Source organism: Fusarium venenatum, assembly GCF_020744135.1.
Source record: "Fusarium venenatum strain MPI-CAGE-CH-0201 chromosome Unknown EDB82scaffold_4, whole genome shotgun sequence".
NCBI lineage: Eukaryota > Fungi > Ascomycota > Sordariomycetes > Hypocreales > Nectriaceae > Fusarium > Fusarium venenatum.
Window position 1 is genome coordinate 2,383,983 of NW_027072132.1, and position 26,275 is coordinate 2,410,257.

The following is a 26,275-nucleotide window of genomic DNA, read 5'->3' on the forward strand; positions in this document are numbered from 1 at the left end:
CTATGATTGCTGGGGAATTTGAAGTAGACCCATAGTTAAGCCTCGCAAACTGTACCTTGTTCAAGATTGTCAGGGTGCATGTATGTACTTAACACTACTAGACTATCCCTTGCTCCTGCTGGCAGAACCTCCGCAATATCGTTTTTCAAAACTCTTCCTTGCTCTTTTCTTGTTTCGATTGTTCGTTCATTCCTAAAGACGGCGTAGGAATTGATTGATTGATTGTTTCGGAACTGGAGCTGGTTTCCATCGATTTCCGTCCATTCACTCTATCTCACACCTCTCCCTCCGCACGTACATTACACTCACTTCTCCCGCCCGTCGCAATCTCTTGCGCATTCATTCCTTCCTGCTTCATTTCTCTTGGCCGCCACCTCTTTTTTTATTTTTCAACTCAACTCGATTCCTCCTGGGGAGGTTTCGTTTTTTCATTCTCCCTTTGTGTTTGAGTGATCCGTTTTCTTCAACACCTCGATCTTTGTTGTTCTCATTTCCAGTCTTTCGTTATTTCTCACAACATCAACCACGATGAGTTCCGGCAACTCATTGTTCCCGCGCGCCGGGTACGAGCTCACCCCAGAGCAACAGGCCCTCAAGGAAATCGCCGAGACCACAAACGGTAACCTCGCCAAGTACCTCATGATCGTCTGCGGTTCAGTGTCCGTTGCTGTCATTATCTGGAAAGTCTGCGAACGAATCATTCGACTAACCCGACATGTTTCTTGCCTCAATAACGACAAGCAGCGCTACTTCGCTATCCCTTCACAGAGGTTCGCGTCCCTCAAGCGCAACCTTCTCTATGCCCCCGTCTTCAGCAAGCGACACAACCGCGAGATCCAGCTCAGCAAGGCTATCAATGTCGGCACACTGCCAACCAGATTCCAATTATTGTTCCTTATCGCCTACTTCGCCTCCAACATCGTCTGGTGTGTTATCGACATCGATTATTCTGCCGACATGAGCGCCGCCTGTGGTGTTATTCGCAACCGTACTGGCGTTCTCTCCACTGTCAACATGGTATGGCTGCACTCAAACTCTAACAGAAAGAAACAGCTACGTTTCAAACGGCGTGGCTTTTCTTGGCAAACGTTGAATATCCGTCACTAACAACATTCAAGGTTCCTCTGTTCTTACTGGCTGGGCGAAACAATCCCTTGATCCCTCTATTGAACATCTCCTTCGACACATACAACCTCCTCCACCGTTGGTTTGGTCGTATCGTTGTTCTCGAGGCCCTTGCCCATACCATCGCTCACTACGGCAAGGCTGGCTGGACGTTCACTCCTCCTTCAGGCAATTTTATCTTGCCCGGTTTCATTGTAAGTCTAGTCGCTTATGTTTCCTAACTCTGGCTACGCTCCTCTACTTACACTCACATCTTCTAGGCCACTTGCTCCTTTGTGTTCCTGATGATTCAAGCCTCTAGCCCTCTCCGACACGGCTTCTACGAGGTCTTCAAGGCTCTCCACATCCTTGCAGCCTGCGCCGCTGTTGTTGGCCTGTACTACCATTTGTCCGCATCCCCCCAGTTGTACAAGTGGCTCTGCTACGTCTATGGTGTTATTGTTCTCTGGAGTTTCGACAGAACTTCACGCCTGTGGCGTATCCTTCGCTCTCACGTCGGAGGATCGCGATCCCGCACCATTGTCGAGGCTCTTCCCGGAAACGCTGTTCGGTTGACGATGACTCTGGCCCGCCCCTGGAAAGCCGCTCCCGGACAGCACGCCTATTTGTACCTGCCCGCCGTCAGCTACTGGCAATCTCATCCCTTCTCTGTCGCCTGGTACGATGGCGTAGAGGACCCCAAGAATGAGAGATTGGCCAGCACCAACCAGGATCTGTTGGCCATGCAGCAGCAGCGAATTTCATTCGTCATTCGAGGCAGGACTGGCATGACTGACAGTCTCTACAAGAAGGCCGTTTCAGCACCTGGAGGAAGGTTTGAGACCAGCTGCTTTGCCGAGGGACCCTATGGTGGTCACCACTCCTTTGACTCATACGGCACTGTTGTTCTCTTTGCTGGTGGAGTCGGCATTACCCACCCCGTTCCTTACATCAAGCATCTTGTCGAGGGCTACTCCCAAGGTACTGTTGCCACCCGAAGAATCTTGCTGGTCTGGACAATTCAGACTCCTGAGCACCTTGAGTGGATTCGCCCCTGGATGACCGAGATTCTCGGCATGGACAAGAGAAGAGACGTTCTTCGAATTATGCTCTTCGTCAGTCAGCCTCGATCAACAAAGGAGATTCACAGTCCTTCATCCACGGTTCAAATGTTCCCAGGACGTCCCAACATCAACACTCTCTTGGGTATGGAGCAAGAGCAACAGGTCGGCGCCATGGCTGTAACCGTGTGCGGCCCTGGTGCGTTAAGTGATGAGGTTCGACTGGCCGTGCGAAACCGTCAAGATCGATCTCACATCGACTTCATTGAAGAGGCGTTCACCTGGTAAGCTGCTTTGATTGGTGGAAGCCTGGTGTTTGGAGTTTTGGCACTTGCTGGCCAGACCAGCTCACAATCCCCGTCCCTGGGAGACAAAGATGATAAATATCTCTCTGGCTCTCGACTCTTTATTCTGAGACATTCTAGCGGTCCAGATTATGCCCGTCCGTCTTTGGGCAACTTGCTAGGCAAGACTCAATTTTGAGATAAATTTCATGTACTGTACTTTAGATCGAGGTGTATCTACGCTCCTTTTCCGGTTCTTTTTGCGACCTACACACAATAACATTATCAAACAAGGAATGACCATAAATAGTTTCCCTTTTGCCATCATTCAGTCTGTTATGTGTTTCGTCATGGTCTATTGTTGATATATGCGTCGCTAACTGATTACCATATGCTGATGTTTATTATGGTTGCGCCTGTCCAAGCACATGCATACGGCCTATCATCATCACTGCAAAGATAGTAAGGAGTGCCTAAGTATGATTGGCACTAGGCCACCCCAGCCATTTCCAGGCGTGACAATGCTCCCGTGACTTGTGCGTAGATCTCGGCAGGTGACGGACTGCGCTGACCTTGGTACCCAGAGTCACGGTCATTTGACTTTCTCCACTGAGACACCATTTCTTTTGGTACTGAACCCAACCACCAACACTCGAACAAACGTTGTAGGAAAGCAAACCATAGCAGCCAACACTGATGAATGCATATCTAACCATTCGTACGTACCCTTTCGTCAGGTCTGGCCTGGGATCTCGTTCCGACCCGCATGAATGCACCCCTCCATCCGTAGATCCACTTCAGATCGGAGGATAATTATACATAGAGCGACCTGAGAACGTACGTCGAGGCAGCATATTACGCGTTGAACACTGTAGGTGGAGAGTTTATTGATGCACGTGAGTGTACATACCAGTTAGTGAGGCGACACCTCCGCGTTCGAACTTTGGACTAGCTGCTGAACCCTGCATACTGCACTAGGTAGCAAGATACTGCCGATACGTATCCGTGCCTCTGCTCCGCCTTTGAGCTTATCAGCTCTTTGTTCCGGACTGTTATCAGAGCCGGTCTTCTCTGCCGTCTCATCATCCATCCCCCATCATCTCTCTGGATTCGACCAGTATCAAACACTTGAAGTCTAGCTGTCGTCAACCGGCTGCTACTTCACTATGGCGTCCAAAAGCCTTATTCCGTTTCTTGTAGCTATGATGCTGCTCACAGGTGTTTGCAACACCTTGTTGACCAAGTATCAGGTATGACGGCATGGGCATCGTCGCATCTACTATTCTGGCTAACACAGCTTCTTTTAGGACAACCAATGCGTTCGCAATTGTGATCCCGATGACAATCCGAGAAAGCGCGCCTTCTTTAACCAGCCAGTGCTCCAGACGGCGCAGATGTTCATCGGTGAGATGGGCTGCTGGTTGGTTGTTGGAATCATGGCACTTTGGCGTCGATTTAAGGGCTCTGCCCCGGAACAGCAAGGTTACCAAGCTGTAAACACCGAAGAAGGCGTTGATCGCGCAGCTGAACCTGAAGCCAACGCTCGTACCAAACTCTTGCACACCGGTCCATCCGTTCTGAGAGGGTACCGAGTTACCCTCCTTGCTCTGCCCGCTATCTGCGATATATGCGGCACTACATTGATGAACGCTGGGCTTCTTATGGTGGCTGCATCCATCTACCAAATGACCCGAGGCGCCCTGGTTCTCTTTGTCGGCCTTTTCAGTGTCGTCTTCCTCAAGCGACACCTGCATCTCTTCCAATGGCTTTCACTTGTGGGTGTCGTTCTTGGAGTCGCGGTTGTGGGACTGGCTGGAGCTATTTGGCCTGACGAGAAGCCCGAGGGTTCTATGGGAACACCGGACGAGGACTCTCTGGATGAAGGTGGCTTATCAGATGCTACCAGAGCTATCGTCGGCGTCCTTCTTATTGCAGGTGCTCAAATCTTCACGGCTACACAGTTCGTCCTTGAGGAATGGCTTCTTGAACGGTCTTCAATTGAGCCTCTCAGAGTAGTTGGATGGGAGGGTATCTTTGGCTTCAGTTTCACTCTGTTGGGCATGCTCATTCTGCACGCAGCAATAGGCTCAACTGATGCTGGCCGATACGGATATTTTGACATTGTAGAAGGCTGGCGCCAAATGACTGAGAACAAGCAAGTTCTGCTCTCTAGTTTTCTCATCATGATCAGCATTGGGTAAGTGTTAACGATCATCATTGAGTTGTCAAATACTAACCCGGACAACAGTGGCTTCAATTTCTTTGGTTTGTCCGTCACTCGAAGCGTCAGCGCAACCTCTAGGTCCACCATCGATACATGCAGGACCTTGTTCATCTGGGTTGTCTCTCTAGGCTTGGGCTGGGAGACTTTCAAGTGGCTCCAGATCCTTGGTTTTGCTCTGCTTGTGTATTTCACCTTCCTTTTCAACGGCATCGTCCAGCCTCCTTTCGAGTTCTTGAAGGTTCCCGATGAGGAGATTGAGGAACTCCTACCCGAAGAGCCAATCGAGCATCGTTAGACGAATGCATCTCCAACCGCCCCGCCGGAGTCAGCAATATCAGTTTAGATTTGAAAGTGTACTTGTTTAGAATGGCGTCAATGTATTAGGTGCTGCATATGTTTAGAAGTTCTGTTATATTGAAATTTCCCGAAGTCGACACGAATGCGTGCCTTATCTGATCATGAAGTCTAACGCCAATACCGTAACCTACCAAATTAATCCAACGCCCTTACATATGTTAGAAACGCCAAGTCCAATAGAGAATAGCTTCCGGCAATGCCATCATCACCCTTTCTTATCAGGTAACATTACAAAGCAACTCTGCTTCAAGAATGAATTTGCCCTCCTTGTATTTCTCTGACGATTCGTAGGCCTTGTCGTATTTCCACCCGACAGTTTCCTTGCACTGGCGGCATGTAATATCGCGAACAACGTGTCGGCCAGTTGTCATATTACGTTCGTTTGGGGTTCCCGTCTCGATGTTAACGACGCTGTGAAAGAGATATGCTTTCCCGTGCTGCCCGCGGAAGTTCTAATGCTGATATTAGCGAACATGATCACTTGAAGAAACAAATGAACATGCAAAGATAGGAAGCACATACTCGACTAATGATATCCTCATGGTTAGCAAGGTGCGCCTTACATGTCTTGCAGCCATAGATCTTGTTGCTGCTAAGGTAGGTGTTGTAAGCCAGCCCCATGACGCGGGGCCGTAGGGCAAGACAAGAACGGGCTTGGTCTTGGAGATTTCGGAAACAAGAAACTAGCAGCAGCTATTGTGATGCCTTGTGAATTTGGGTACTGAAAGCAGCTGTCGTTGGACAGTTGTGAGAGTGAAGATGGATAGTGAAGCGGAGTGTCTGATGTTGGGTGTGGGTTACCCAGTAGACTAGTACTAGTTAGCAACTAGATAAATACAGGTAGGTAGAGGGAACCTGGGGGGTAAGGCGGGAACCCGCCTAACTCTGAACTGGCACGTCATGAGGCCGGAGTCAGAAAGTCTAGGTAGGCTAGTAGGTACTACCCACCTGCGCGTTTGCCATTGGAACGTACCCGCAGTGTAACCGACAAGCCCGAGATCAGTAGAGTCCGTACATCCTGTGAGATAAGTACGAAGGTACTGACATACTACTACAACACACAGATAATAGAGTCAATTATTTCTTAGATTGTCTTAAGGAATAAGAGGTGGAGCTGTAGTAGCGCTTCTATTTGTGTAAGAACAATGTTGCTTCTTTACCCATCATGACTTTCAGCTATTATGGAGCGACGGAAGAAATGAGTGTTAAACTTTGAAAGTTGTGTACAACCACCAAACTACGCACAGATAAGAGCGGGCTTCACGCTCACATCAAGCAATGGGGGGATAATCTGATATGACTGATTTAACTTCCTTGATGGCACACATAGCACTGTCTATGATGATTCTTACAAATTTTCACACGATTTGGGAATGTGTAGTATGACTGCTAAGTCAAGCCGCAACAAGTCTCGCGACGATGGCTGCGATAATAGAAAGTCGCACATGACACCTTGTGAGTCACCGATGGATATTGCAGTATCATCACTGATGTTTCATTTGAGGGGAAAGAATATAATACATCTCTCCGATAGAAGCTGCTCATCATCGTCGTTTTTATCGATTGACACAACGCCTGCTGCCTGCCTGTTACTGTATAAACGAACAAGACGCCACAAATAAAACAAAACGTCCGAACTATGGTCCATTCCTACGCCTGAAAGCACTTAATTAATTCTCTCTCATTTCTTGTCCTTTCTCTTCTTGGCCTCTTCGGCAGCCAAGTCTTTGTCCTTGATGTTGTTGTAGTGCCATACACCGCGTTCTCGGTCTTCCTGTAGCATCTTTTGATCCTCTTGGCTGATGGGAACGCCTTCGATGCCTTTTACTTTCTTCCCCTCAATAAACATAACAATTCCTCCGATAGCGGCAACGATACAAGCGAGTGCGACAAAGAGGCCTGTGGACCAACTGGGACGATCGTAACGGTTCAACCCCCACATAAACCCAGACAGGACGCACTGCAGGAAGGTGTTCCATACCATCAACCATATGACAGCATCCAATCTTGTAATGGTAGTTGGTGGAGCTCGGACTCCTGTCAAGGGAGCATCGGGGATTTTCTCTGGGGGAAACGGGCAGGCGAGTGACGAGTTGAGATCGGGCGACGAGGAGATATTATGGGGCCCTATCTGAGGGTCAAGCTGATCAGATCCTGGAAGACGGAACCATCCTCGATGGATGCCTGCCAAGCGTCGAAGGGCAACTTCCTTCTTCTGGACGCGATACTGAAGGAGGAAATATAAATCGCGAAAGCGCCAAGGGGCGAGTCCAAAGCCTGTGACACAAAAGAGAGCATTAAGGATCTGAGAATCCCACTCTATCCATTTTCGTCTGGGCGAGTTGATATCATTGCAAGTTGGAACACACATTGCTGGTGAAGCGTTGCTAATAGGCTTGTCAGAATGGTTGCCAGGGCCAAAACATGAATGTTAAACAAGGTCCTTACCAGAGCAATAAGAAGAGCATGCCGCCCCAGGCTACAACGTTCAGGCCATAGAGAGTGACAAGGAAACCTGTAGGTGTTATGACATAGTGCCCGAATGCAATCAAGCCGAGTTTTGTAGACTGTCCAGATGAATGTTTTGGTGGGAAGTGATACCCATTGTCGAAAGGAGCCGCAGCTGCTGGCTCCCCAGTAAAGTTTCGTCTAGGAGAAGCTTTGCTTGCACTTGCTTTTTTCTCGGGAGCCTCTTCGTTGACGGTGGGAAAGGTATTCTGCCTAGACGCACTACCGAAAGATTGACCTGTTTGCATCGGTATCGAGGGCTCTGAAGTCCTGCGCGTCACTGTTTGTCGGGAAAAGATTGAAGATGCGATGGTTCCTGTGGCAGCCATAAAACCTTCCGGAGGACCGGAAACTTCGAAGCTTTGCGAAGCTCTTCGCAGGCGACCGCTTAGAGATGAAGATGCTGCTGGACGATTGTGAATATTTGATGAATCGGTGTCGGCATTGGTAGGTGATGCATTGTCGAAACTGGGAAACGGCTCGGTATCTGTTCCATTAAAGGAAGGTTGCCCAGAAGTGGCCATTGTGGCGAGGCAGCCTTGGCGGTCTCGAATTAGGCAGCTGCTATTACTGAATGACGACCGTTGATATTAAGGTACAGCTATTGAGGTTCAGTTGCATGAAGGCGTCAAATTATATGATGAATTATTGGACAATATATAAGGAGGAAACGGAATGCTGCCAAGGTCCACATTTGATGAGAGGACAGTGGAACTGGGCCATTTATTAAGATCTTACCGCAGTCTAAAAGGCACTAGGTAACTCCGGGGTTGAATTTTACATTGCCTACCGTATCTTCGGTTACAATACGCGCATATCTAACTAAGTACCGAAGGTGCTGGTGAATAACGTTCGTTCAGCTATCGGCATATTTACGAAAGTTAAAAGCCATGAGCTTACAGTGAGAGGAGCATCTCATTCGCCCTTGTCAGGGCAGCACAAAGTCGTTTTTATGTCAACTTTTAGGGGACCTTCTACCTCTGGGTAAACTCTCCACCTAACAAAGGTGATTATCCACCTGCAACATCGGCCGATATCCATTAAAAATAAAAAAGCTAATTTTTACTTCGGCACAAGCAGACAAGGTCTAGAATCAATCATCCCTCTCTTCCCCTCTCGTCAGCAGTGCTACAGTGCGGCTGGTCGGTAATCATCACCAACTTGTGCCCTCAGAGGTCATTAAACCTTGGACTGTCTGATTATTTTACGGCACCGCCACACTTCGCCCTCATACGCGTGTACAGTTTCCGCGTTTACATACTGGGACTAGGCCCTGATCCGTACGGAGTACCATCTCTGGTGCTCGTCTCCCTTGGCAATCCTTACGCGGACATATGAAAACGTCATCGATCAACATGGACTCTCGACGTAATCCGATAGCAGACCTGACTTCCGCAGTCCTATACAACCTCCAATATCAGCATGATTGGGTCTCCCTCGACGTTCATGAAACAACAGCTTATCGGCCCTTAATCAGAGGTTTGCCGCCACGACGACTCTACATCCATCCTGACGACCAGATTGCTGCTTTGGAACGTGAGAAGACTACAGGCGAGCCCTTGGATCAGACTCCAGAGCTTGAATGGGTGCTAGCAGTGCACCCTGAGGAGAAATGGACCATCAAAGCATTTTCCAATGTCTTCGATTCTATCGAGCACCAAGGCCCACGAGAGAAGCGACTTGTACTGGCAACAGTGCATAATGACTCTACGGTTGTTTATTATTTAATGCACGAGGGCATGGTTAAGCCTCGACAAAACTAATCACCGATGTGGTCCGTCTCTACTCGGTCGTCCTACAGCGTAAAAACAACTTTTTGCGTCTTACGCTGCTCGAAGAGAGTATATCCTTCGGGAGCTTGCGCAAGCGGCATCTTATGATCAAACAAGAAACTTTCATGACAGTCAGTTGTGGATATCGGTTTAAAAGCTTCTGAAGCACTTGCCCGATCTTATCCTGCTTCTGCTCCAGCAAATGGAGAGCTTCGTTGAAAACGCTGCGCACTGGGCAGCGACCCATCTGTAACCGAATGTTTTTCCTGCAACAATGTCAGCCAATCGGTCTTTCGTGTTGCTACGAGCATACAGGGCCAGCTCGGGGGGGGGGGCTACATACGTATATGCGTCGTCACCTGTCCATGGAATCTACATAGATGATCGTTAGCTTTTCCCATCTCAAGTCTCTCATACACTTTTATCTGACCTCCTTGTTGTGGACACCGATGCTGCTGATGGCTCCAAATGGCCGCACAATGTCGAAAGCTGTTCTCAGAGCTGGTGCTTGTCCAACAACTTCAACAACCATATCAGCGCCTCGCCCCTCTGTTACCTCCCGTATTCTGGCCTCGAGTCCTGCTCTGTCAATCTCGAAATTGAGGGGCTCTGCGCCAAGTTTGCGAGCTTGCTCCAGGCGGCTGTCAACACTATCGATCGCGAAGAGATGACGAGGCTTGAAATGAGTGGCTGCCAAGATGGCGCAGAGCCCAACAGGACCACAGCCCACGATGACCATCGTAGCTTCCTGGATGTTCTGCGAAGGCACAAGCTCCATAGCACTCTTGACACCGTAGAATCCAGTGGGGAAGATGTCCGCCATGAGTAAGAGAGCTTCGTCCGATATAGTCTCGGGAGCCTTGACAGCAGTCCCATCAGCCATAGGAATTCGGACGTATTCAGCCTGTCCTCCGTCAAGAGTTTCACAGCCAAACAGCTGGCTCTCTACACAACGAGCGGAACACCCGTTGTTACAGAAGAAGCAATTGCCGCTACATTGGTCAGCATGGCATTAGGTCAAAGGATATGAGGAACACACCAAGAAGCTGTGAATGGGGCGACGACCTTGTCACCGATGTCGATGGTTTTGACATCCGAACCAACTTGAACAACTGTTCCAGTAAACTCATGGCCCATGACGAACCCGGTGCCCGACGGTTGGTGGCCACGGTAGATGTGAAGCTCGCTATGACCATGGGTCAGAAGATGAAATAAATTATCGGGCAGGGTTTCTTACGATCCGCACAATCCCGCGGCATGAACTTTGACAATGATATCTCTGCCATCACGGACTTGTATCGTCAGCTGTGATGCTCACAGGGGGCGGGCATTGGAAGCGTGATAGCGTTCGAACTAGGCAACCCAAACGACTTACTCTGGGGCACAGATCGATCCTGGACCGAGATCTTGTACAGGCCGTCAAAAATGACGGCCTTCATAGTTGACGGCAGGGACATGGCTCTTACGGAATACAGCTACTGGCTTGGAGTTTCACGTCAACGATTGTGGACAGAGTTTTATGGATTGCATTCTGTCTAGGTAGTCAGTGTGGGGTTGAATCAGTTTCGTCATCGGCATAAGATGGTTGATTTGTCGCATTGTGGTGGAGAATCACAAACCAAGCAGCTATTTGGGGTGGGCCGAGGTTCACGTCGAGTTATATGCTGCTCGTAGCAATTCCAAATGTGCATGAAGACAGCACAGAGTACAGATTTGGCAAGATTTAATCAGGACATGATGGTTTCGAAATAATTAACATTGAATAGCATCAAGTCTCACTTACAACCTATAAACGAGTTTGATGGGCACTGATAAACTCGGTTCCACTGTGGCAGTTACCGTGGGGCAGCTGGGTAGTGCTGGATCCCGCACAAAATGAGGTTGGGGGCATCTAAATGTATCCAGACCTCACGAGACTCGGTGGTGTAGTGTAATACATGGTTTTGTTAATGATATTTGTTTACCATTCGCCAGGATTTGATGACGGCAGGTGTCCTGTGTCTCTACATCACCCAATTGGTATACCTGCTATTACCTACAATAGCAGGTAGGAATTATTCGAGTCAGTTCACGCTTCGCGAGCAAGTCCAAGCTTGAACTAAAGGACCTGGACCACCTAAAATAGGGTTAGACAAAAGATATGGGGTGTGCTTGATAGATAAAAAAGCCACATAATTGGTCATCTTGAACGTCGTCAACTGACGGTTCCGCCCAGATTAAATGGAGTGTAGAAGGTAATTAGTTAGATGTAACTGTGACAGATTTGCTGCGTCATTTACTACGTGCGTCGTGGATTCTGCGAGATTTCTAGAACAAAAACAAGAGTCTACCTAGCATCTAACTACTCCTTGCTGTTCTTGCATATAATCAGCTGATTGCCATTCATCTTATGGCCTACCATATACACACATCTGCACTTTCCATCTACCTGTTATTACTGCACTGATCTAACATGTAAGAAATAAGTCCATGAGATCGAACTTGTGCTTGATGTTAGGCAATCAATCAATCAGCTACCGCGGCCGGCAAAGCAGAAAGCGGTCGCTTCTTAGCCAGGGTCCATGAGACCAGACTCAGAGCCGCGTTATGTGGGCAGATTGTGGAGCGTCCAATGATGAAGCACAAACGGTCCTTTCTCATCTTGGGCTTGGGACTCAACAGCATGGTCGGTATTCGGACAGTGTAGAGACATGACGATTACACAGTGAAGAGATACCCCACAAGGGGCTCTTTTTGAGCTTATCCACTACTGTATCCACTTCCCCTCGTCCTAGGCGGGGGCTTGGCTCTGGGGTCAGCCAGTTAAATTGAAAAGACCGTGACGGGACAGTCCGTTGTGGTTGAGTGCGCGAGATTTGTCGGGCAGGTGTCAGACGAGGCGGCTCTTTTTGGCTCGGCAGAGATCATCACCGCCTAAATACAGTACCTACAGCAGACAGAAATGTCAGGGTTCTGTTTTGCCATGTTTAGTATCTTGTCCTCCCCCATCAACTAGAGACAGAAAGATGAGAACGTAAAGCAGCCACTAATCTTACCAAGAATTAGGGACAAATGACGGGCAGATAAGTTAGCAATGCGCAAAATAAATTGCCCACTTGGACTGGCGCTGATGCACCACACACATGTCGATACGGCAGTGGATGTTGAAGCTTAGACGAGTGACCCCAGTGGAGAATTGAAGAGGGGAAAGGGAGGCCTCGGTGGGTGCATCCCATCCTGGGGTTCACAATTCAGTAGAAATTGTTCCTACTCTGAGAAATAAGCACGCTTCATGCTTGTAGTTACAGCCATTGTTGTTATCTACCGTAGTATCTACAGTATTTACACTTGTTTTCGAGTCCATATAAATTCAGATCAAGGTCTAGGAATACCTACATAGGTCTGTCTGTACAGAGTGAGGCTCATTTCATGGCATCGAGCGGCGTCCAATCCACAATCACAGTCCATTACATATCAAGGGTCAGTCAGTTAGGTGCATTGTCACACAACCCAACTTTTATCCATGTCGGCCAAGCGCGGAGAAAGATCTCGCTAGAGACACACTACTGTACTTGAATTAACCTAATGGCGCACAAGGTCAGCCGCCTGCGCTATCATGGACAGAACACAGTCTCCAGATACCGACCGCATTTTGCTGTCGCTGAATCATCGGAACTTATCTATGAATGATTCTCGTCCGAATTATGCGCTCACAAGAGTCTACAAAGTACGCATCCCTAACGGAAACAAGATGACTCTATTTCCACTTTTGAATACATAATAGTCGCCTCTTAACATCACGCAACATTAACAATAGACCACAAACAGGCAACTCACTACCTTAATATTACCTACTAAACCTTAGTACCTAGGTACGTATGTACATACAGTACCAATGTTAGTATGTAGCTCGCGACGCAAAAGAAGAACAGCAGAGCCCCATCTGGGGCCCCTGGTTCTCTGTCGGCCTACCACATGTAACAGATACCTAGTGCCTACGGATATGTTCAACCAGCTAGCGTACCTGGTCAACAAGGGCCGAATATTTACCACCAAGTTGCTTTTTACCCCATCCCCATCTTTGTTTCCACCTTTCCCCATTGCTCTTATGGTCCATGGTCATGGTCCATGTTGACGGGCATCTCAGAATCCTTCTAACCCTCCCAGGACCCCAGCCCCGCGAGTCCCTGGGTTTCCCTCTCCCCCCATTTCCTAATTCAAGTATCGACCCGTGGCGTAGTCACTGGCACTGTACACAAGGTACTCTGCCAATTTTTCCATGGTAGACACGGTACCATTTTATGATTCTGTGTCCCTACGTGCCTACCTAGTGCCTTCTCTAACTGCCTGGATCCCCGTAACCTGGTGTCAACAAGTGGAGGCATATTCCCAATGGATACTCGGTAGGAAGGAGCAGTAGAAATGCACGGCAGGTACATCCTACCTACCATCCATCCATTCGATGCCTGCCTCCTGCCCAGTCCCAGTCCCAGTCCCAGTCCCAGTCCCAGTTCCAGTAGTTATAGTAAAGATAGGGCCAGCCAGGAATCCATACCATTCATTCATTTCAAATCCATCCACTCCCCCAGGATTTTTCGATTCACTTCATGTTCCGCATCCCATCCGCACTCTTCATACCCCGAATACCACCAACTGCTGTCTGCTACATATCTACGCCTCAGCTCCAACCTCAAGGTAACCTTGCCAATTAAAAGGTACCTCTTGCTACAATACCATCCTTCTCACTCGGTCTTACTGGTCACACCCCTTGACACAAACGACAACTGAACATCACCTCCGCTTCTTCTCTCTGATATCGCGCACACACTACCTCGCTTGAACTACTACCAAAGTCAATAAAGTCGAAACCCCTTCAAGTAACGCGGTATTTCCACGGGCCATATATTTGGGCACTTCGCATTCGCTTTAAGGCTCAAAGTTCAATGCAGGGCGCGCCCGACCTGTGCTCACGGCCATTCTCAATATTGTCCCTTACCTGGATGAATACAGTGTAGAGATCTTAACTATTCTTATCGCCGCCTTGGACGGCCATTCGAAGCTTCATATCGAGAGGCAAGCATTAGTATACGAAATATTGCTGGCAAATTGTCTATTTGGAGTCGCGCGTATATACTCCGTTGGCTCACACCCCAATCCGACCGGTACCTCCTTCGCATACTCCGTCTGTTCAAACTTGTCTTTGGTAGTGCAGTTTATTTTTCCAAATTTCATCGCAAATATTCACACCAGCGCGCGATCAGCGAGCGACCAAGAAAAAGCCCGGGACGCTTCAACCTCACGAGGGGCCATGGCGAGTTGAGCAACCGCCGTCAACGCGACAACGATGACCACAGCTACGCAGCAACAGCAGCACCCACCACCGCAACCTCATCTCGGTTTCATTGTCGACACATACGATCCGGATGATGTGGTTCCTCGAGGGAGCCCCCTCATGACCCCGCTTCGTCCCAGGCTCGAGCCGTCTCCAAGTCCTCCTCCAGAAATACCTGCAACTCAAGTCAGTCTTAGTGCTTCCTGTATCGGCGGTCGGGGCAAGTCTAATCGCCACAAGATTCGTCCAACTTCTGGGGACGCCGTCTTAGTCGCTTATCTCGACAACGGACGTGATCCTGAAATCGCTCGCGCAGCCGGTCGCGAAAGTCTTCCATGCGACGAAGAATCGCCTGACGAAGAAGCTCAAGATAGGCCCGCAAACGGGAATCTCATGAGCGGGCCGTCGCTTCAGCACCTTGCCGCGGGCGCATTAGAAGCTGCTTCAATAGTTACAGCGCCATCCGCCCTCGCAGCCACGGTACCCAAAACGATACCTGACATATCGATACCAACCGGTCAGCTTTCAATTCATGATGACCCTCCAGTTACCAACCTACCTACATCGCGATATGTTTCTACCAACAGAGTCACATCACCACTAATCCATTCACCCAGCGGACCCTTGCCGCCACTACATGGAGTTCGTCCGCCAGTCGGCGAATCCAAGGAGGCGCTGCCCTCACGGTCTCTTCCATCTCTACGTTCCACTTTTGGAGAGATCAGAGATCTGGCTCCCGAACATTTGCCTGAACAGGAACTTGGGCGTGTTCCTTCAGGGCCATCCTCGACTTTCCCTGCCTCGCCGGCTGGAAACATTGGGCATCGCTTCAGTGTAAGCAACCTCTCGTCTTCACCTTGTTCACCACCCGAAGGTTATAGAACACTTTCTCCGCATTCTGCTCCAAGTGCGAGTATTCACTACTATACAACAAATGGCACTCATCCTCGTGCCCCAACAGAATACAGTAGTAGTAATGCTGGCGAGACTCCCAACACTGATCATTCTGTTTCTACGCCCGCCACTTCTACCTCGATCAACTCTACCTCGATCACTGATCGCATGAGTATCGATGGTATCACACATCCGCAAAGTATGTCCGGCTCCTATACATGCACAGTTCCGGGATGCAATGCTGCGGCATTTCAGACTCAGTATCTCCTCAACTCCCATATGAATGTGCATTCGTCAGCACGGCCGCATTATTGTCCAGTAAAAGGGTGTCCAAGAAGTGAAGGCGGCAAGGGTTTTAAACGCAAGAACGAAATGATAAGACATGGCTTGGTTCATGACTCCCCAGGATACGTGTGTCCCTATTGCCCTGATAGGGAACATAAATATCCACGACCAGATAATTTACAACGGTATGTCAACTTGCAAGCTCAATTATGATTTTGTTGTATCTCCAACTCTGAGCTTCAATATTGATAATGGTGTCCATAGACACGTTCGTGTTCATCACCCAGACAAAGACAAAGATGATCCACAACTACGAGATGTACTCGCTCAACGACCAGACGGACCCAATCGTGGTCGAAGAAGACGCGGGCCACCCTCGTGAGCATTTGCAGCACGACTAGTAACTATTTTCGGGTTTGGCTATCGATGGATGAGGAACGATTTTACGACAACGCTATGAGGCGCAGTCTTTATTATGGAGTTATTTGAACAAATGCCTATACGAGTGATAGGTTGAGGGGACTTCTTCGGGTCTCACATCTGTTCCCAAAAGCTTTTGGTCCAGCGGCGTGAGGCTGAGCGAGAACAGACTAGGCGTTTAGGATTTTGGATACCCTTGGTTGGGTCAATTTCGTTTGTCATCTTTTCATTTTCTCTCCTACGGGAGTGTACCATTCATGCTGGAATGGCGTTGGCTAGCGAATAGCGTTTATTATGTTCAATTCTTTATATGCAGCACATGATACCCTCATCATCGTCTTATCACTTTCGCTTCTTTGTGTGTTTGAACGAGCATATACACGTGTTGGCTTCCTCATGTAAACTTGGATATTTGCGAGCTGCCTATAAGAGTGCCCAAGACCCAACATTGACGGGTCCGTCGCTGTGGATTTCTATTTCAATGCACTCTCCCGGTTGAGATATGCCCATACTCTCAACCACCAACCACATACCCTCACGTTGAATCCTTGCAGGTTCCATGTCTAACTCCGGGGTTCGTACAACGGTTTTGAGCTCCTCGTACTCGCCATCTCCCGATGTTGCGATCGTGGTTCGCTCTGGGTCCCAACCATGAGCCACTGAAACTCGGACCATGAGAGTGGATGAGGACCGGTTACTGGGATCCAGGCCAGGGCTGCAGACGCTTCGTGCAGTGATGCTGATCCGAGTTAACCAAGAAGCTGAAATCTGTACCCGCCGGACTTCTGCTCGATCGGAAAGTCTAAAGGGGGCGAGTGTCTTGCGCAATCTCCCCGCAGCATCAGCGGGAACAGGCTGTATAGTCACATCTGTCATGGATGAGATGCGAAGGAAAAAGTCGGCAAGCTGTCCTGCTTCAAAGGTCGAGCATACCAGAGTGTACACTCCGGCATCAACGTGTGGAATGTTTGCCACTGCACAGCCTCTCCGATATTCTCCAGATGAACCTGCTAGATCGCGAACCTTGAGCGTCTGAACCCGCTTGCCCTGAGACCAGACCAAGTCAATGTGCACGTGGACATCCTGCATACTGGTTGAAATTAATATGGAAAGAGGGCCTGCTTGAGCAAGCGATATTTTGTACTGCGGGTTAAGGGTGTATGTTGTGCAGGCTGCGCTACCCCCTGCAGACCTTCTGGTCCACGATCCAGTGGTTTCTTTTACGACCGTCATTGTATCTTCGGCCTCCTTAACTGCAAGTTGGCCTTGCGATAGAAAGGAAAGGGTCAGGGTGTAGTCCGGCAGCGGAAACTCGTGCTGATCAATGACAACGGTATACCGTTTCTTTGGACTCATTTCAAACCGTGCAAGGGTTTGTGGCGAATCAACATAAGGTCCACGGTAAAGGTCGCCATCGCTGACTTGAACCCTATGGCCATTGTTGTCAAATATGAGGATGCTCATGTACCCAAGCTGCCCTGAGACGGCTGCCATTGTGTCATTCCTGTTGCGAGAGATTTCGAGCTCAGCATCTACAAAGTGCCTGCTTACAAGGATCCATACAGGTCCGCCGGTGGGTGACTGCAGCGAATATTGTGGATTGCGTACCAAGGATGAAGATAGCTCTGGGGTTGGTATGTGCCAGGTGAAGTGGTGATCCTGTCGGTGGGGGAAGAGCGATGGGTTCCAGTTGAGATACATGGACTCAAAGTGCTGGAGGACATCTTCGAGAGTCATCCAAAATGAGCCAGCAATTGTGGGTGCGGCTCTGTTTCGAGAGTCTATCGTTTGTGGTGCCAACTCAGTCTCGGGAAGTTTTGAAATACCTCCTTTCCAGACTGGCCCGTCGCACCAAGGATTCTTGACCAACAGCCTTCGGCTGCCATCTACAACCTCGAGGTCCATGATAGCATAGTCGTGTTCACCAATTAAGCCTAGAAGGTCCTCTTCTTCATCTGAGATTCTTCCTGTGCCCAGTGTGACGACAACATTCTCGGAATCATGGCCGTTCTTTATCCGTGTCCACAGTTCGTTAATATCCAGGTCTTCCCTATACAGGCAATTGAAAGGTGAGTCCAAGTTGTAGGATTATGGCGAAGCAGAGGGACAAGAGTGACTTGAGATAGTAGGACTCCAATAACAAAAATGAGCGCTCACCTTTGAAGAAATATCTGTTCGGGGATCCAGCCGGTGAGTACCCACAAGTCTGTGCCAGAATTACTTCCTGGAAAGTCGTAACCGCCTCTTACTTTGAGGTAGGCTTTCTCTAAAAGTGCCGGCCAGATCAGCTGAGGGTTCAGTCGGTCAACGACGTACAGGGTGCGATCGGTGATAGACGAGGGAAGCCGCTCGTCGATGACAACACGGCGAAAGCATCCGTTGAAGTACAGCTTCAGCACGTATCTGCCTGAAGAGGAAACTTTGGGTATCCCTCGTGCTTTGTCGAAAGGGTACAAAATAGACGTTAGAACCTGTTCATGACTGTTAAAAAACTGGACAACATTAGGTTGGAAGACGATTTTACCGAGTGTCGGCCGGTCAAGATGCGCATGGCAGCGCATAGGCTGGCGACCACTGAACAATCGGTTGTCACGTCCTGAACAAGATCACAGCCGCGGCTGGAGTTCATCAAAGCATCATCGTCCTGGTCAAGATCTGGATGCAGGTCTCTTGGGCGCTTCCACCCACCAAAGGTAGCATCCTGCCTAGGCGACAATGTAAAGGTAGCATTGTCTCTGTACCAAAATCAGCAATCGATTCGATATCGGTGTGGACATTTCGCCTTACGTGAAAGGTCCCTCGCCTGGAGGAAGTTCAAAGTCTTTGCTTGAAGGCTCATTTGACCACGGGGGAAAGAGGTTGCCATGAAGGCGTGAGGTTCGTAGCAGGACATTGGGCGTCTGTGTGAGATGAGCCTTGAGTTTTTCTGCCTGAGCAATGAGTTGTTGACATTTCTGCCGCAAACGAGTAGCATCCTTCTTAGTAGGAGCCTCTCCAGCAGCTCTCATATACAGCTCAGCGGCCTGTACAGTGTAATCGAGGGCCGCTTGGCCGCTCGATGTTCGAATAAGAGACTCAGTGGCCTACGATATAGGGTTAGTGATCGATGAAGTCATATTGGCGGTCTCAAGGCAGAGGAAACAAAGCTAATGACGGCGGAATATGGGGCAGTAAATAACAACATAGGATTAAATTGACTTGCCTGAGCTCTCTTCTCCATCGCCGTTCTATTGTAACATGACCTCTTAATTCAAGGTAAGTTTAATTCTCATCAGTCTGCTAAGTTGACAACCAAACACTCGCTCACTAACCCCGCGGTGGGGGCTGAAATGATGGCAGTGCTACTACGTCTGTCGCATTCTCCACTTGTATGATCTCTCAAATCAACATTGATGATGAATCGAGTCAGGTACAGTGAGTAGAGAAGAATACCAACACTAGTTAACTACCTACTTATGACATAACCATTTGACGGTATTTCTCTAGCTTAGAAGACTGCGTCGTAGGCATTTATAGATATTACTTAATATGCTGGATGGGAAATCTCTCTACAAGCAATCGCCAATGTGAGAAAGATCAAGTAAAAAACAGTAGCCACATGCAGATGAGGAAGACATGAGTTGTTTCCACTTCTATATCTATTATGCACATTCAGATGCTTGATATAATATTGCAACTGTTTGATAAACGTCATAATGGAACTTCCCACGTGCAGAGAGAGCCAGCTAATAATAAAGTAAATAGGAGGTAGTATTTGGGGTTCCGGGTAGGTAAACTGAGACTAGCCGAGGTAGGTGCCGTGTCCCCCGAGTCAAATCACAGGCGGGGATTCAGGGAATCTGCCGAGACCGGTGGACTCGAACCTCGGCCCTGAACCGGTCGCAGGCCCGTTCAATCTTTTGATAACGGTATGATGCCCTGTTCGGGCCCATGTAAAGGTCACGCCCGACCTTGCGACAAGACAACAGCATAGATCTTGGCCATAGTTTGTCTTTCCTTACTCTTCAAGAACTTGACAATTATCGCATTATGGCCGCGCAATCGAAACCTGAGATTTCCCCTTGGGGTCGCGCCGTGGCTGGCGCTACAGGTGCTGTTCTAGCTAACGCGCTGGTCTATCCTCTTGACATGTAAGTCCCCGTCTTCTGGATTCATCTCGCATCCCCTGCTCGGTAGTTGCGCATGCTAAAGATCGCAAATAAAGTGTCAAGACTCGTCTCCAAGTTCAAATCAAACCAGATCCTAGCAAAGGTCCTTCCCCAACCGACGAACCACACTACACCTCGACATGGGATGCCATCACGCGAATTGTTGCCGATGACGGCATGAAAGGTCTCTACGCTGGCATGGGCGGTTCTTTGATCGGGGTTGCGTCAACCAACTTTGCCTACTTCTACTGGTACACCATTGTCAGAACGTTGTATCTCAAATCACGCAAGGGAACCGCGAACCCTTCTACCGTCGTGGAGTTGGGTTTGGGTGCTATCGCAGGAGCCATTGCCCAAGTCTTTACAATTCCTGTCGCAGTAGTTACCACGCGCCAGCAAACAGCCAGCAAGTCTGACCGCAAGGGTCTTCTCGCCACAGCCCGGGAGGTTATTGATGGCCCAGATGGTGTATCGGGTCTCTGGCGAGGTCTCAAGGCCAGTCTCGTTCTTGTTGTGAACCCTGCCATTACTTATGGCGCGTACGAACGGCTAAAGGAAGTGATGTTCCCTGGCAAGACTAGTCTGAGACCAGGCGAGGCATTCTGTGAGTCTGCGATCTGGAGCTGCTATCAGAACTATACTAACCGTGATGTCAGTGTTGGGTGCTATGTCTAAAGCACTTGCGACTATCGCCACTCAACCTTTGATTGTGGCCAAGGTTGGCCTCCAATCAAAGCCACCCCCGGCTCGCAATGGCAAACCCTTTACCAGTTTCGTTGAGGTTATGAAGTTCATCATAGAACATGAAGGCATGCTGGGTTTGTTCAAAGGCATTGGGCCACAGATTCTCAAGGGCCTTCTCGTCCAGGGTATTTTGATGACAGCAAAGGAGAGGTAAGACGACTTGATTCCCGCAGAGAAGCTGCCGTTGCTGACATATTTCCGCTCATAGGGTTGAGTTGATGTTCATCCTTCTGATTCGATATATCAAGTCCATTCACCTCCGCAAAATCAGCCGTACCGCTGAGAAGACTGCAGCAGCAGCAGCAGCTCACAGCGTTGCGGCGAAACCGGTGACAAGTACTTAGATTAGGGCAACAGCTGGTGAGGACTAATCACGACCAACGGGGTCAATGTTTGAGAGGAAGGGTTTTTGCAAAAGTGGGAATAGAAACGGATAGGTAGGTGTTTTTTGTTTGCATATTTCTCCAGTAATTAGCGTTGAATTCTTTACTGTGACCTTAGTAATGATTGTTGTGAGCTACGTCGAGGTTGTCTCTACTTTGGTACACACCATTTACCTAGAATTATAGGGTTTCTCTACCCAATATGAACAGAAGCCATGCAATCGTTGTTCTCTCGCCACACTGTTCATTCCTATAAAGCGTATCACTGTATTCCTTATCGTAACATCTCTGTTTGATAGCTAACCTGCATAGCCCTGCATTGGTAGGGCCACTCTCAGCAGTGAATTACCTACATCAACATGCAAGTTGTTGAACCGCTTCAAATAAACCAGTCATTACAGCCCCTCATAAGTTGAGAGTGATACCTCGGAAAAAGTGGACACCCAAAGCACGTGCAGGCTGCCGGATTAGGTCTGGCCCGTTTGGGCCATTCCTTCCCCTCTAGGGCTTCCTCACGCACATTTTACCTTTCACCTCGCAACTTCTTGATCCGTCTCCGTCGACAAAGGGAATCAATCAGCAGCAATGGCGAGTACGTGGGAGCCTCAGAAAATAACGAGAAGAAGATGTAGAGGTCACTGACACTGTCGCAGAGTCAAAGAACAGCTCCCAGCACAACCAGTCGCGCAAGGCGCACCGGAACGGGTATTTATCTCGAAATTCATTAACAACGGGCGATCGCTAACTCGCGCGTAGAATCAAGAAGCCCAAGACTTCCCGTTACCCTTCTCTTAAGGGTACCGACCCCAAGTTCCGACGAAACCATCGACATGCTCTTCACGGCAACATGAAGGCCCTGGTACGCCCGCACCTCCGATTGAAAACGATACCACGGATTTGAACAGCTGGCTAACAATTCTAACAGAAGGAGGCTAAGGAGGGCAAGCGCGAGACTGTCTAAGCACTCGGCAAAGGAATATTGAGGCGTCAATTTGGAGCATTCGCATTGCTCGGTTACGGCATACACACGATAGAACCTGCGCAAATGAACGATGGAAATACCATACGATTAGCCCGACCAAAAAAGGTGGTGGATGTCGATACGTACGTCTCGGCGAATGATGCTGTGACAGTCCCGAGTAAAGCATGTTGCTTGGCTTCCCAGGAACATGAGGTAGAATACCGAAAACTACTGCCTGAACTCCAAGCTGCAATTCCCAGTTCCACAAGTACATGTGTTAATGAAGTACTGTTTGCATTTGTGCTGCTCCTGCGTCATAACACATGGCGATTCGTTGGATTTGATTGAGCAATGTGATGCCTTACATTTTTGTTGCGGCAGTAGCAGATTTGGTGTTCGCCTTCTCACAAGTCCATGTTGTCACAAGAGCTGCAACATAAGTTGATTTAACGATACTCTTTCCTTGATTTCCTCGTCGGTTTAACGCCGTAGTAATCAGTGTTGCTGATCAGCACGCACGCCAATATCTGTTTGCTCGATGCTGTTGCATGGAACTTCGGAAAACCAATTGTACCTAGCACCTAGTAGTATGTAAATGCTTACAGATGACAAACGGCCACTACTTGGTCAACTGCGTCTTCACTAAATTATTCCATGTCATTGTAACTGCATGCTTCTCTATCCTACGACACTTTTGCCACCCATAAACATAAACTCGCAAGCGCCTCAGGCAACCGTGTATTATCGATGTAAATCCGATCATAAGGACAAGGATTAATGGCCTTTTTTCCATCTGATAGGCCTGTGGGCCCTTTACGGTGGGTGGCCCCAATTGGGTAAGCCCAGGGGCTGAGGCCTTCGCTGTGAAGAGAGGAACACGAATCCTAACTTTTGCTCACGACCATCCCATTGTCCTTTGACGAGTTCATCGCTAAAGGACGACGGTCCGTTATTTCATACAACGGCGGGATTTAATCAGGATCACTGTTGCCTGCCTGGAAGCAGACTTCGTCCTTTCTTTGCTCACCTACCAAGGTACTTACTATACCTCCGGTATCATTTGTATGCTCGGTACGACGCTCCTTCCCACCCCTCCCGCGGTTGCGTCTCCAGGCCGTTTGATCAGACGGAATGGAATGATCTCTCCATTCAATCTCAATTTACGAATGCCGTCTAACGATTCTACAGCGCTGTTCATCGTCTGGCTACTTAATGTTCTAAATTTCTTGCCTTGCTTGAAGTCTAAGCTCCTTTGAGGTCAGCCGGTCACTGCAGGAGAGAGACGATTCTTGTCACCTTTTGCTTGCCACCATCATATTCCGTGCGCTTTGCCCTTACAACCTTATTATACTTTAACCCACCCCGATAATGCACAACATGTCTGGAAACCACGTTATCGGAAACAGGAATAGCACACCAGAGGCTAACAACACCTCGACCTTGCGACCGCCTTCTTCGAGAGCTGTCGGCTCCGGACACTCACTTCGCGCCTCGGCCGACATGGCATCCCTCTCTGGCCCTTCTCCGTCCAGCCGTATTCGACCGTCTTCCGACTTCTACGGTCAGGCTCAGCAGAATCTTGGCCCGAACAATGCCGAGTCAGACTCTCAGGACAAGATTGCCCAGCAATGGATTGCTGATATCGATCAGTACGAGACGACACTGGAGGAAATGGCTGCTGCTACTCTCGATCAGGATTTCAAGGACGAGCTCAGTGCCATCGAGCAATGGTTCCGTGTCCTGAGCGAGGCCGAGCGTACTGCTGCCCTGTATGCTTTGCTGCAACAGACAACCCAAGTCCAAATTCGCTTCTTCATTCAGGTACTCCAACAGATGGGCAAGAACCATCCACTGTCAGGTGTTCTCTCTCCTGCTAGCTTCGACAAAGGTATGAAAGGTATCAAAACGAGCTTGCTTCATATCTAACACAGCCGCAGATCCCATGTCCAATCGTCTTAGTGATGCTATGAACAAGCTGAATGTCGATTCCGCCCGCAACTCCATGGCGCGCAGCTCCGTCATTGCCCCATCTACCAAGAGACACTCCGGACTCGATCCTACAACCATCAGCGCCATGTTCCCCGACGCCGCAGCTGCTATCGCGACCGAGAAGGCCAAGTTTACCCAGCAGACCGGAAACCCACCTTCATCGAACCGTAACAGTATCGCTCTGGATCACCGGTCGTCCATGGCTGCCCCTTCCATCAGTGCTCCTCAGGATAGTCGTGATGCCGGGCCTGCTGGTTCCTCGCCTTGGCACAGTGGCGGGAATGGAGACACCTCTGCGAAAGCACCATCGGGCCAGACGCCGATGGGTCAATTTGTGCAGCCGACACCATCAGGCGGTCTTCGATCACCCCGCCCCCCCCAACTGTCAAGCAACAGTACGATCCAGCAAACAACACTCAATGCTCCCGAGAAAACCCCCGCAGATTTGCCTTTGCTGTCACCCTACAACGCTGGCAGTGGTAACTGGGCTTCTATGGTCAACACACCAATGACAAGTACTTTCAATGCAGCTGCCACTGGGGGCAACCAAGCTGACATGGTTGCTAATGCCACAGCCATGAAGCTTGCGGCCCTGTCGACGGTTAACAACCGGTTCGCGCTTGATGATGTACGAAAGTATCGTCGTGCTAGATCCAATGACGGTACACCTGGCAACGGCCAGAACCCTGTACCTACTGGTCCCCAGCATGGCATCAATCTCCCGAATGCTAATGTAGTCATGATTAACGAGCACGGACAAGTACTTAGCCGGGAGCAGATCATGGCCCTTCAAGCACAGCAGACCCTCGGTTTGGGTGGCCAACGTTCTCGTCCTAGCTCTCCCGGGCTCGCCATGCAGCCTGGACTTGCTCACATGGCCCCTTTCGCCTCACCGCAAAACAATGGTTTCCTCAGCGCATACGATGGATCATCGCCACTGTTGAGCGCTGGCATGCAATCTGTCAATATGGGTAGTCTTGGTATGGGTGGCCACGAGGGTTATCTGTCGGACCATTCTGACATGAATCGTGGACGGTCTCCTCGTGGACGTCGCGGCAGCTCGAAGCCTCCGGAAGATCCTACTGACCCAACCCTCCTACAGGACATCCCTAGCTGGTTGCGAAGTCTTCGTCTTCACAAATACACCGACAACCTTAAGGACATGAAATGGACGGATCTTATCGAGTTAGATGACAAGGCCCTAGAGGAGCGTGGTGTGAACGCTCTTGGTGCACGCCGAAAGATGCTCAAGGTCTTTGAGCAGGTCAAGGGTAGGCTTTTGAAATAATCCATCGTCTAACAACAACTACTAACCTTTTCGCAGAAGCCAAGGCCGATGGAAAACTGAGCTAGAAACATCATGACCGGGCATGCATGCATAGAGACCTTCAAAAGTGGATTGTAAGGTGGTTTGTTTTCTTTCAGATGGTGCTGAATTTCCTTCGAGTTCTTGACTTGTTCGCCTTTGTTACCCAGGGAGATGAACGTCAACCTGCGCAACTCAGAATTATAGTCAAGCGCGAGAACGACGAGTTATCGCGACGTTATGAGTTGATAGTAACGCCTTGTGTCTTATTTGCAATAAACTGTTTACTTATTTCAGCATTCACTCGTGATTTACGTGAATTTGAAGATGCTGCTACAAACCCCTAGTCTAGGCTGTCTGCAACACTTATTTCACAATGTACATAGATGGATAGGTAAACCCCTTATCACGAGCGTATAGTTAAACGGCTTACGCAACGAGATTTGAGCAGCTTGGTACCTGGGCACCGATTCTACTGGGCTTGTTCAATCTACGAAGAGATATCCGCTTAACAGTGACAACCC

The 26,275-nt window shown here is 49.2% G+C and overlaps 12 protein-coding genes across 12 annotated transcripts; 8 read left to right on the top strand and 4 right to left on the bottom strand.

The window, feature by feature from the left end:
* The first annotated feature begins 147 nt into the window (after nucleotides 1-147).
* On the top strand, nucleotides 148-2,792 carry EDB82DRAFT_513194 (ferric reductase like transmembrane component-domain-containing protein). Its single transcript, XM_025737655.2, has 3 exons — nucleotides 148-1,017; nucleotides 1,119-1,319; nucleotides 1,386-2,792. Exons 1-3 carry the CDS (start codon nucleotides 529-531, stop codon nucleotides 2,451-2,453), a joined length of 1,758 nt encoding a protein of 585 aa, XP_025592494.1. The 5' UTR covers nucleotides 148-528; the 3' UTR covers nucleotides 2,454-2,792.
* Nucleotides 2,793-3,474: 682 nt separating this feature from the next.
* On the top strand, nucleotides 3,475-5,050 carry EDB82DRAFT_304934 (uncharacterized protein). The gene is made up of 3 exons (XM_025737657.2): nucleotides 3,475-3,699; nucleotides 3,757-4,646; nucleotides 4,698-5,050. The coding sequence occupies exons 1-3, from the start codon at nucleotides 3,616-3,618 to the stop codon at nucleotides 4,966-4,968; spliced, it is 1,245 nt and encodes a 414-aa protein (XP_025592496.1). The 5' UTR covers nucleotides 3,475-3,615; the 3' UTR covers nucleotides 4,969-5,050.
* Nucleotides 5,000-6,053, bottom strand: EDB82DRAFT_305124 (Yippee/Mis18). The gene is made up of 3 exons (XM_025737658.2): nucleotides 6,004-6,053; nucleotides 5,553-5,951; nucleotides 5,000-5,482 (listed from the first exon to the last, which is right to left on the bottom strand). The coding sequence occupies exons 2-3, from the start codon at nucleotides 5,649-5,651 to the stop codon at nucleotides 5,249-5,251; spliced, it is 333 nt and encodes a 110-aa protein (XP_025592497.1). The 5' UTR covers nucleotides 5,652-5,951; nucleotides 6,004-6,053; the 3' UTR covers nucleotides 5,000-5,248.
* A 658-nt stretch (nucleotides 6,054-6,711) lies between these two features.
* On the bottom strand, nucleotides 6,712-8,062 carry EDB82DRAFT_529317 (uncharacterized protein; the record flags this gene model as incomplete). Its single annotated transcript, XM_025737659.1, has 2 exons — nucleotides 6,712-7,417; nucleotides 7,479-8,062. 2 exons carry the CDS (start codon nucleotides 8,060-8,062, stop codon nucleotides 6,712-6,714), a joined length of 1,290 nt encoding a protein of 429 aa, XP_025592498.1.
* An 831-nt stretch (nucleotides 8,063-8,893) lies between these two features.
* On the top strand, nucleotides 8,894-9,301 carry EDB82DRAFT_479955 (tRNA-splicing endonuclease subunit Sen15; the record flags this gene model as incomplete). Its single annotated transcript, XM_025737660.1, has 1 exon — nucleotides 8,894-9,301. One exon carries the CDS (start codon nucleotides 8,894-8,896, stop codon nucleotides 9,299-9,301), a length of 408 nt encoding a protein of 135 aa, XP_025592499.1.
* Nucleotides 9,302-9,317: 16 nt separating this feature from the next.
* Nucleotides 9,318-11,070, bottom strand: EDB82DRAFT_304793 (chaperonin 10-like protein). The gene is made up of 7 exons (XM_065607441.1): nucleotides 10,686-11,070; nucleotides 10,548-10,602; nucleotides 10,350-10,496; nucleotides 9,741-10,302; nucleotides 9,654-9,682; nucleotides 9,484-9,576; nucleotides 9,318-9,430 (listed from the first exon to the last, which is right to left on the bottom strand). Exons 1-7 carry the CDS (start codon nucleotides 10,765-10,767, stop codon nucleotides 9,334-9,336), a joined length of 1,065 nt encoding a protein of 354 aa, XP_065463282.1. The 5' UTR covers nucleotides 10,768-11,070; the 3' UTR covers nucleotides 9,318-9,333.
* A 3,563-nt stretch (nucleotides 11,071-14,633) lies between these two features.
* On the top strand, nucleotides 14,634-16,201 carry EDB82DRAFT_479957 (uncharacterized protein; the record flags this gene model as incomplete). Its single annotated transcript, XM_065608132.1, has 3 exons — nucleotides 14,634-15,926; nucleotides 15,973-15,985; nucleotides 16,065-16,201. 3 exons carry the CDS (start codon nucleotides 14,634-14,636, stop codon nucleotides 16,199-16,201), a joined length of 1,443 nt encoding a protein of 480 aa, XP_065463283.1.
* Nucleotides 16,202-16,328: 127 nt separating this feature from the next.
* Nucleotides 16,329-19,914, bottom strand: EDB82DRAFT_561447 (uncharacterized protein; the record flags this gene model as incomplete). Its single annotated transcript, XM_065609753.1, has 5 exons — nucleotides 16,329-18,270; nucleotides 18,378-18,691; nucleotides 18,745-18,955; nucleotides 19,008-19,303; nucleotides 19,870-19,914. 5 exons carry the CDS (start codon nucleotides 19,912-19,914, stop codon nucleotides 16,644-16,646), a joined length of 2,493 nt encoding a protein of 830 aa, XP_065463284.1. The 3' UTR covers nucleotides 16,329-16,643.
* A 335-nt stretch (nucleotides 19,915-20,249) lies between these two features.
* On the top strand, nucleotides 20,250-21,866 carry EDB82DRAFT_561449 (mitochondrial carrier domain-containing protein; the record flags this gene model as incomplete). The annotated part of the gene is made up of 4 exons (XM_065609754.1): nucleotides 20,250-20,350; nucleotides 20,425-20,972; nucleotides 21,025-21,262; nucleotides 21,321-21,866. The coding sequence occupies 4 exons, from the start codon at nucleotides 20,250-20,252 to the stop codon at nucleotides 21,454-21,456; spliced, it is 1,023 nt and encodes a 340-aa protein (XP_065463285.1). The 3' UTR covers nucleotides 21,457-21,866.
* A 214-nt stretch (nucleotides 21,867-22,080) lies between these two features.
* On the top strand, nucleotides 22,081-22,456 carry EDB82DRAFT_529323 (60S ribosomal protein eL29; the record flags this gene model as incomplete). The annotated part of the gene is made up of 4 exons (XM_025737666.1): nucleotides 22,081-22,087; nucleotides 22,149-22,200; nucleotides 22,252-22,354; nucleotides 22,421-22,456. 4 exons carry the CDS (start codon nucleotides 22,081-22,083, stop codon nucleotides 22,454-22,456), a joined length of 198 nt encoding a protein of 65 aa, XP_025592504.1.
* A 1,273-nt stretch (nucleotides 22,457-23,729) lies between these two features.
* Nucleotides 23,730-26,123, top strand: EDB82DRAFT_305483 (protein VTS1). Its single transcript, XM_065607443.1, has 2 exons — nucleotides 23,730-24,344; nucleotides 24,394-26,123. The coding sequence occupies exons 1-2, from the start codon at nucleotides 23,825-23,827 to the stop codon at nucleotides 25,731-25,733; spliced, it is 1,860 nt and encodes a 619-aa protein (XP_065463286.1). The 5' UTR covers nucleotides 23,730-23,824; the 3' UTR covers nucleotides 25,734-26,123.
* EDB82DRAFT_305454 (uncharacterized protein) lies at nucleotides 25,676-26,139 on the top strand. The gene has a single exon (XM_065607442.1). The coding sequence runs from the start codon at nucleotides 25,820-25,822 to the stop codon at nucleotides 26,096-26,098; it is 279 nt and encodes a 92-aa protein (XP_065463287.1). The 5' UTR covers nucleotides 25,676-25,819; the 3' UTR covers nucleotides 26,099-26,139.
* Nucleotides 26,140-26,275: the final 136 nt, after the last annotated feature.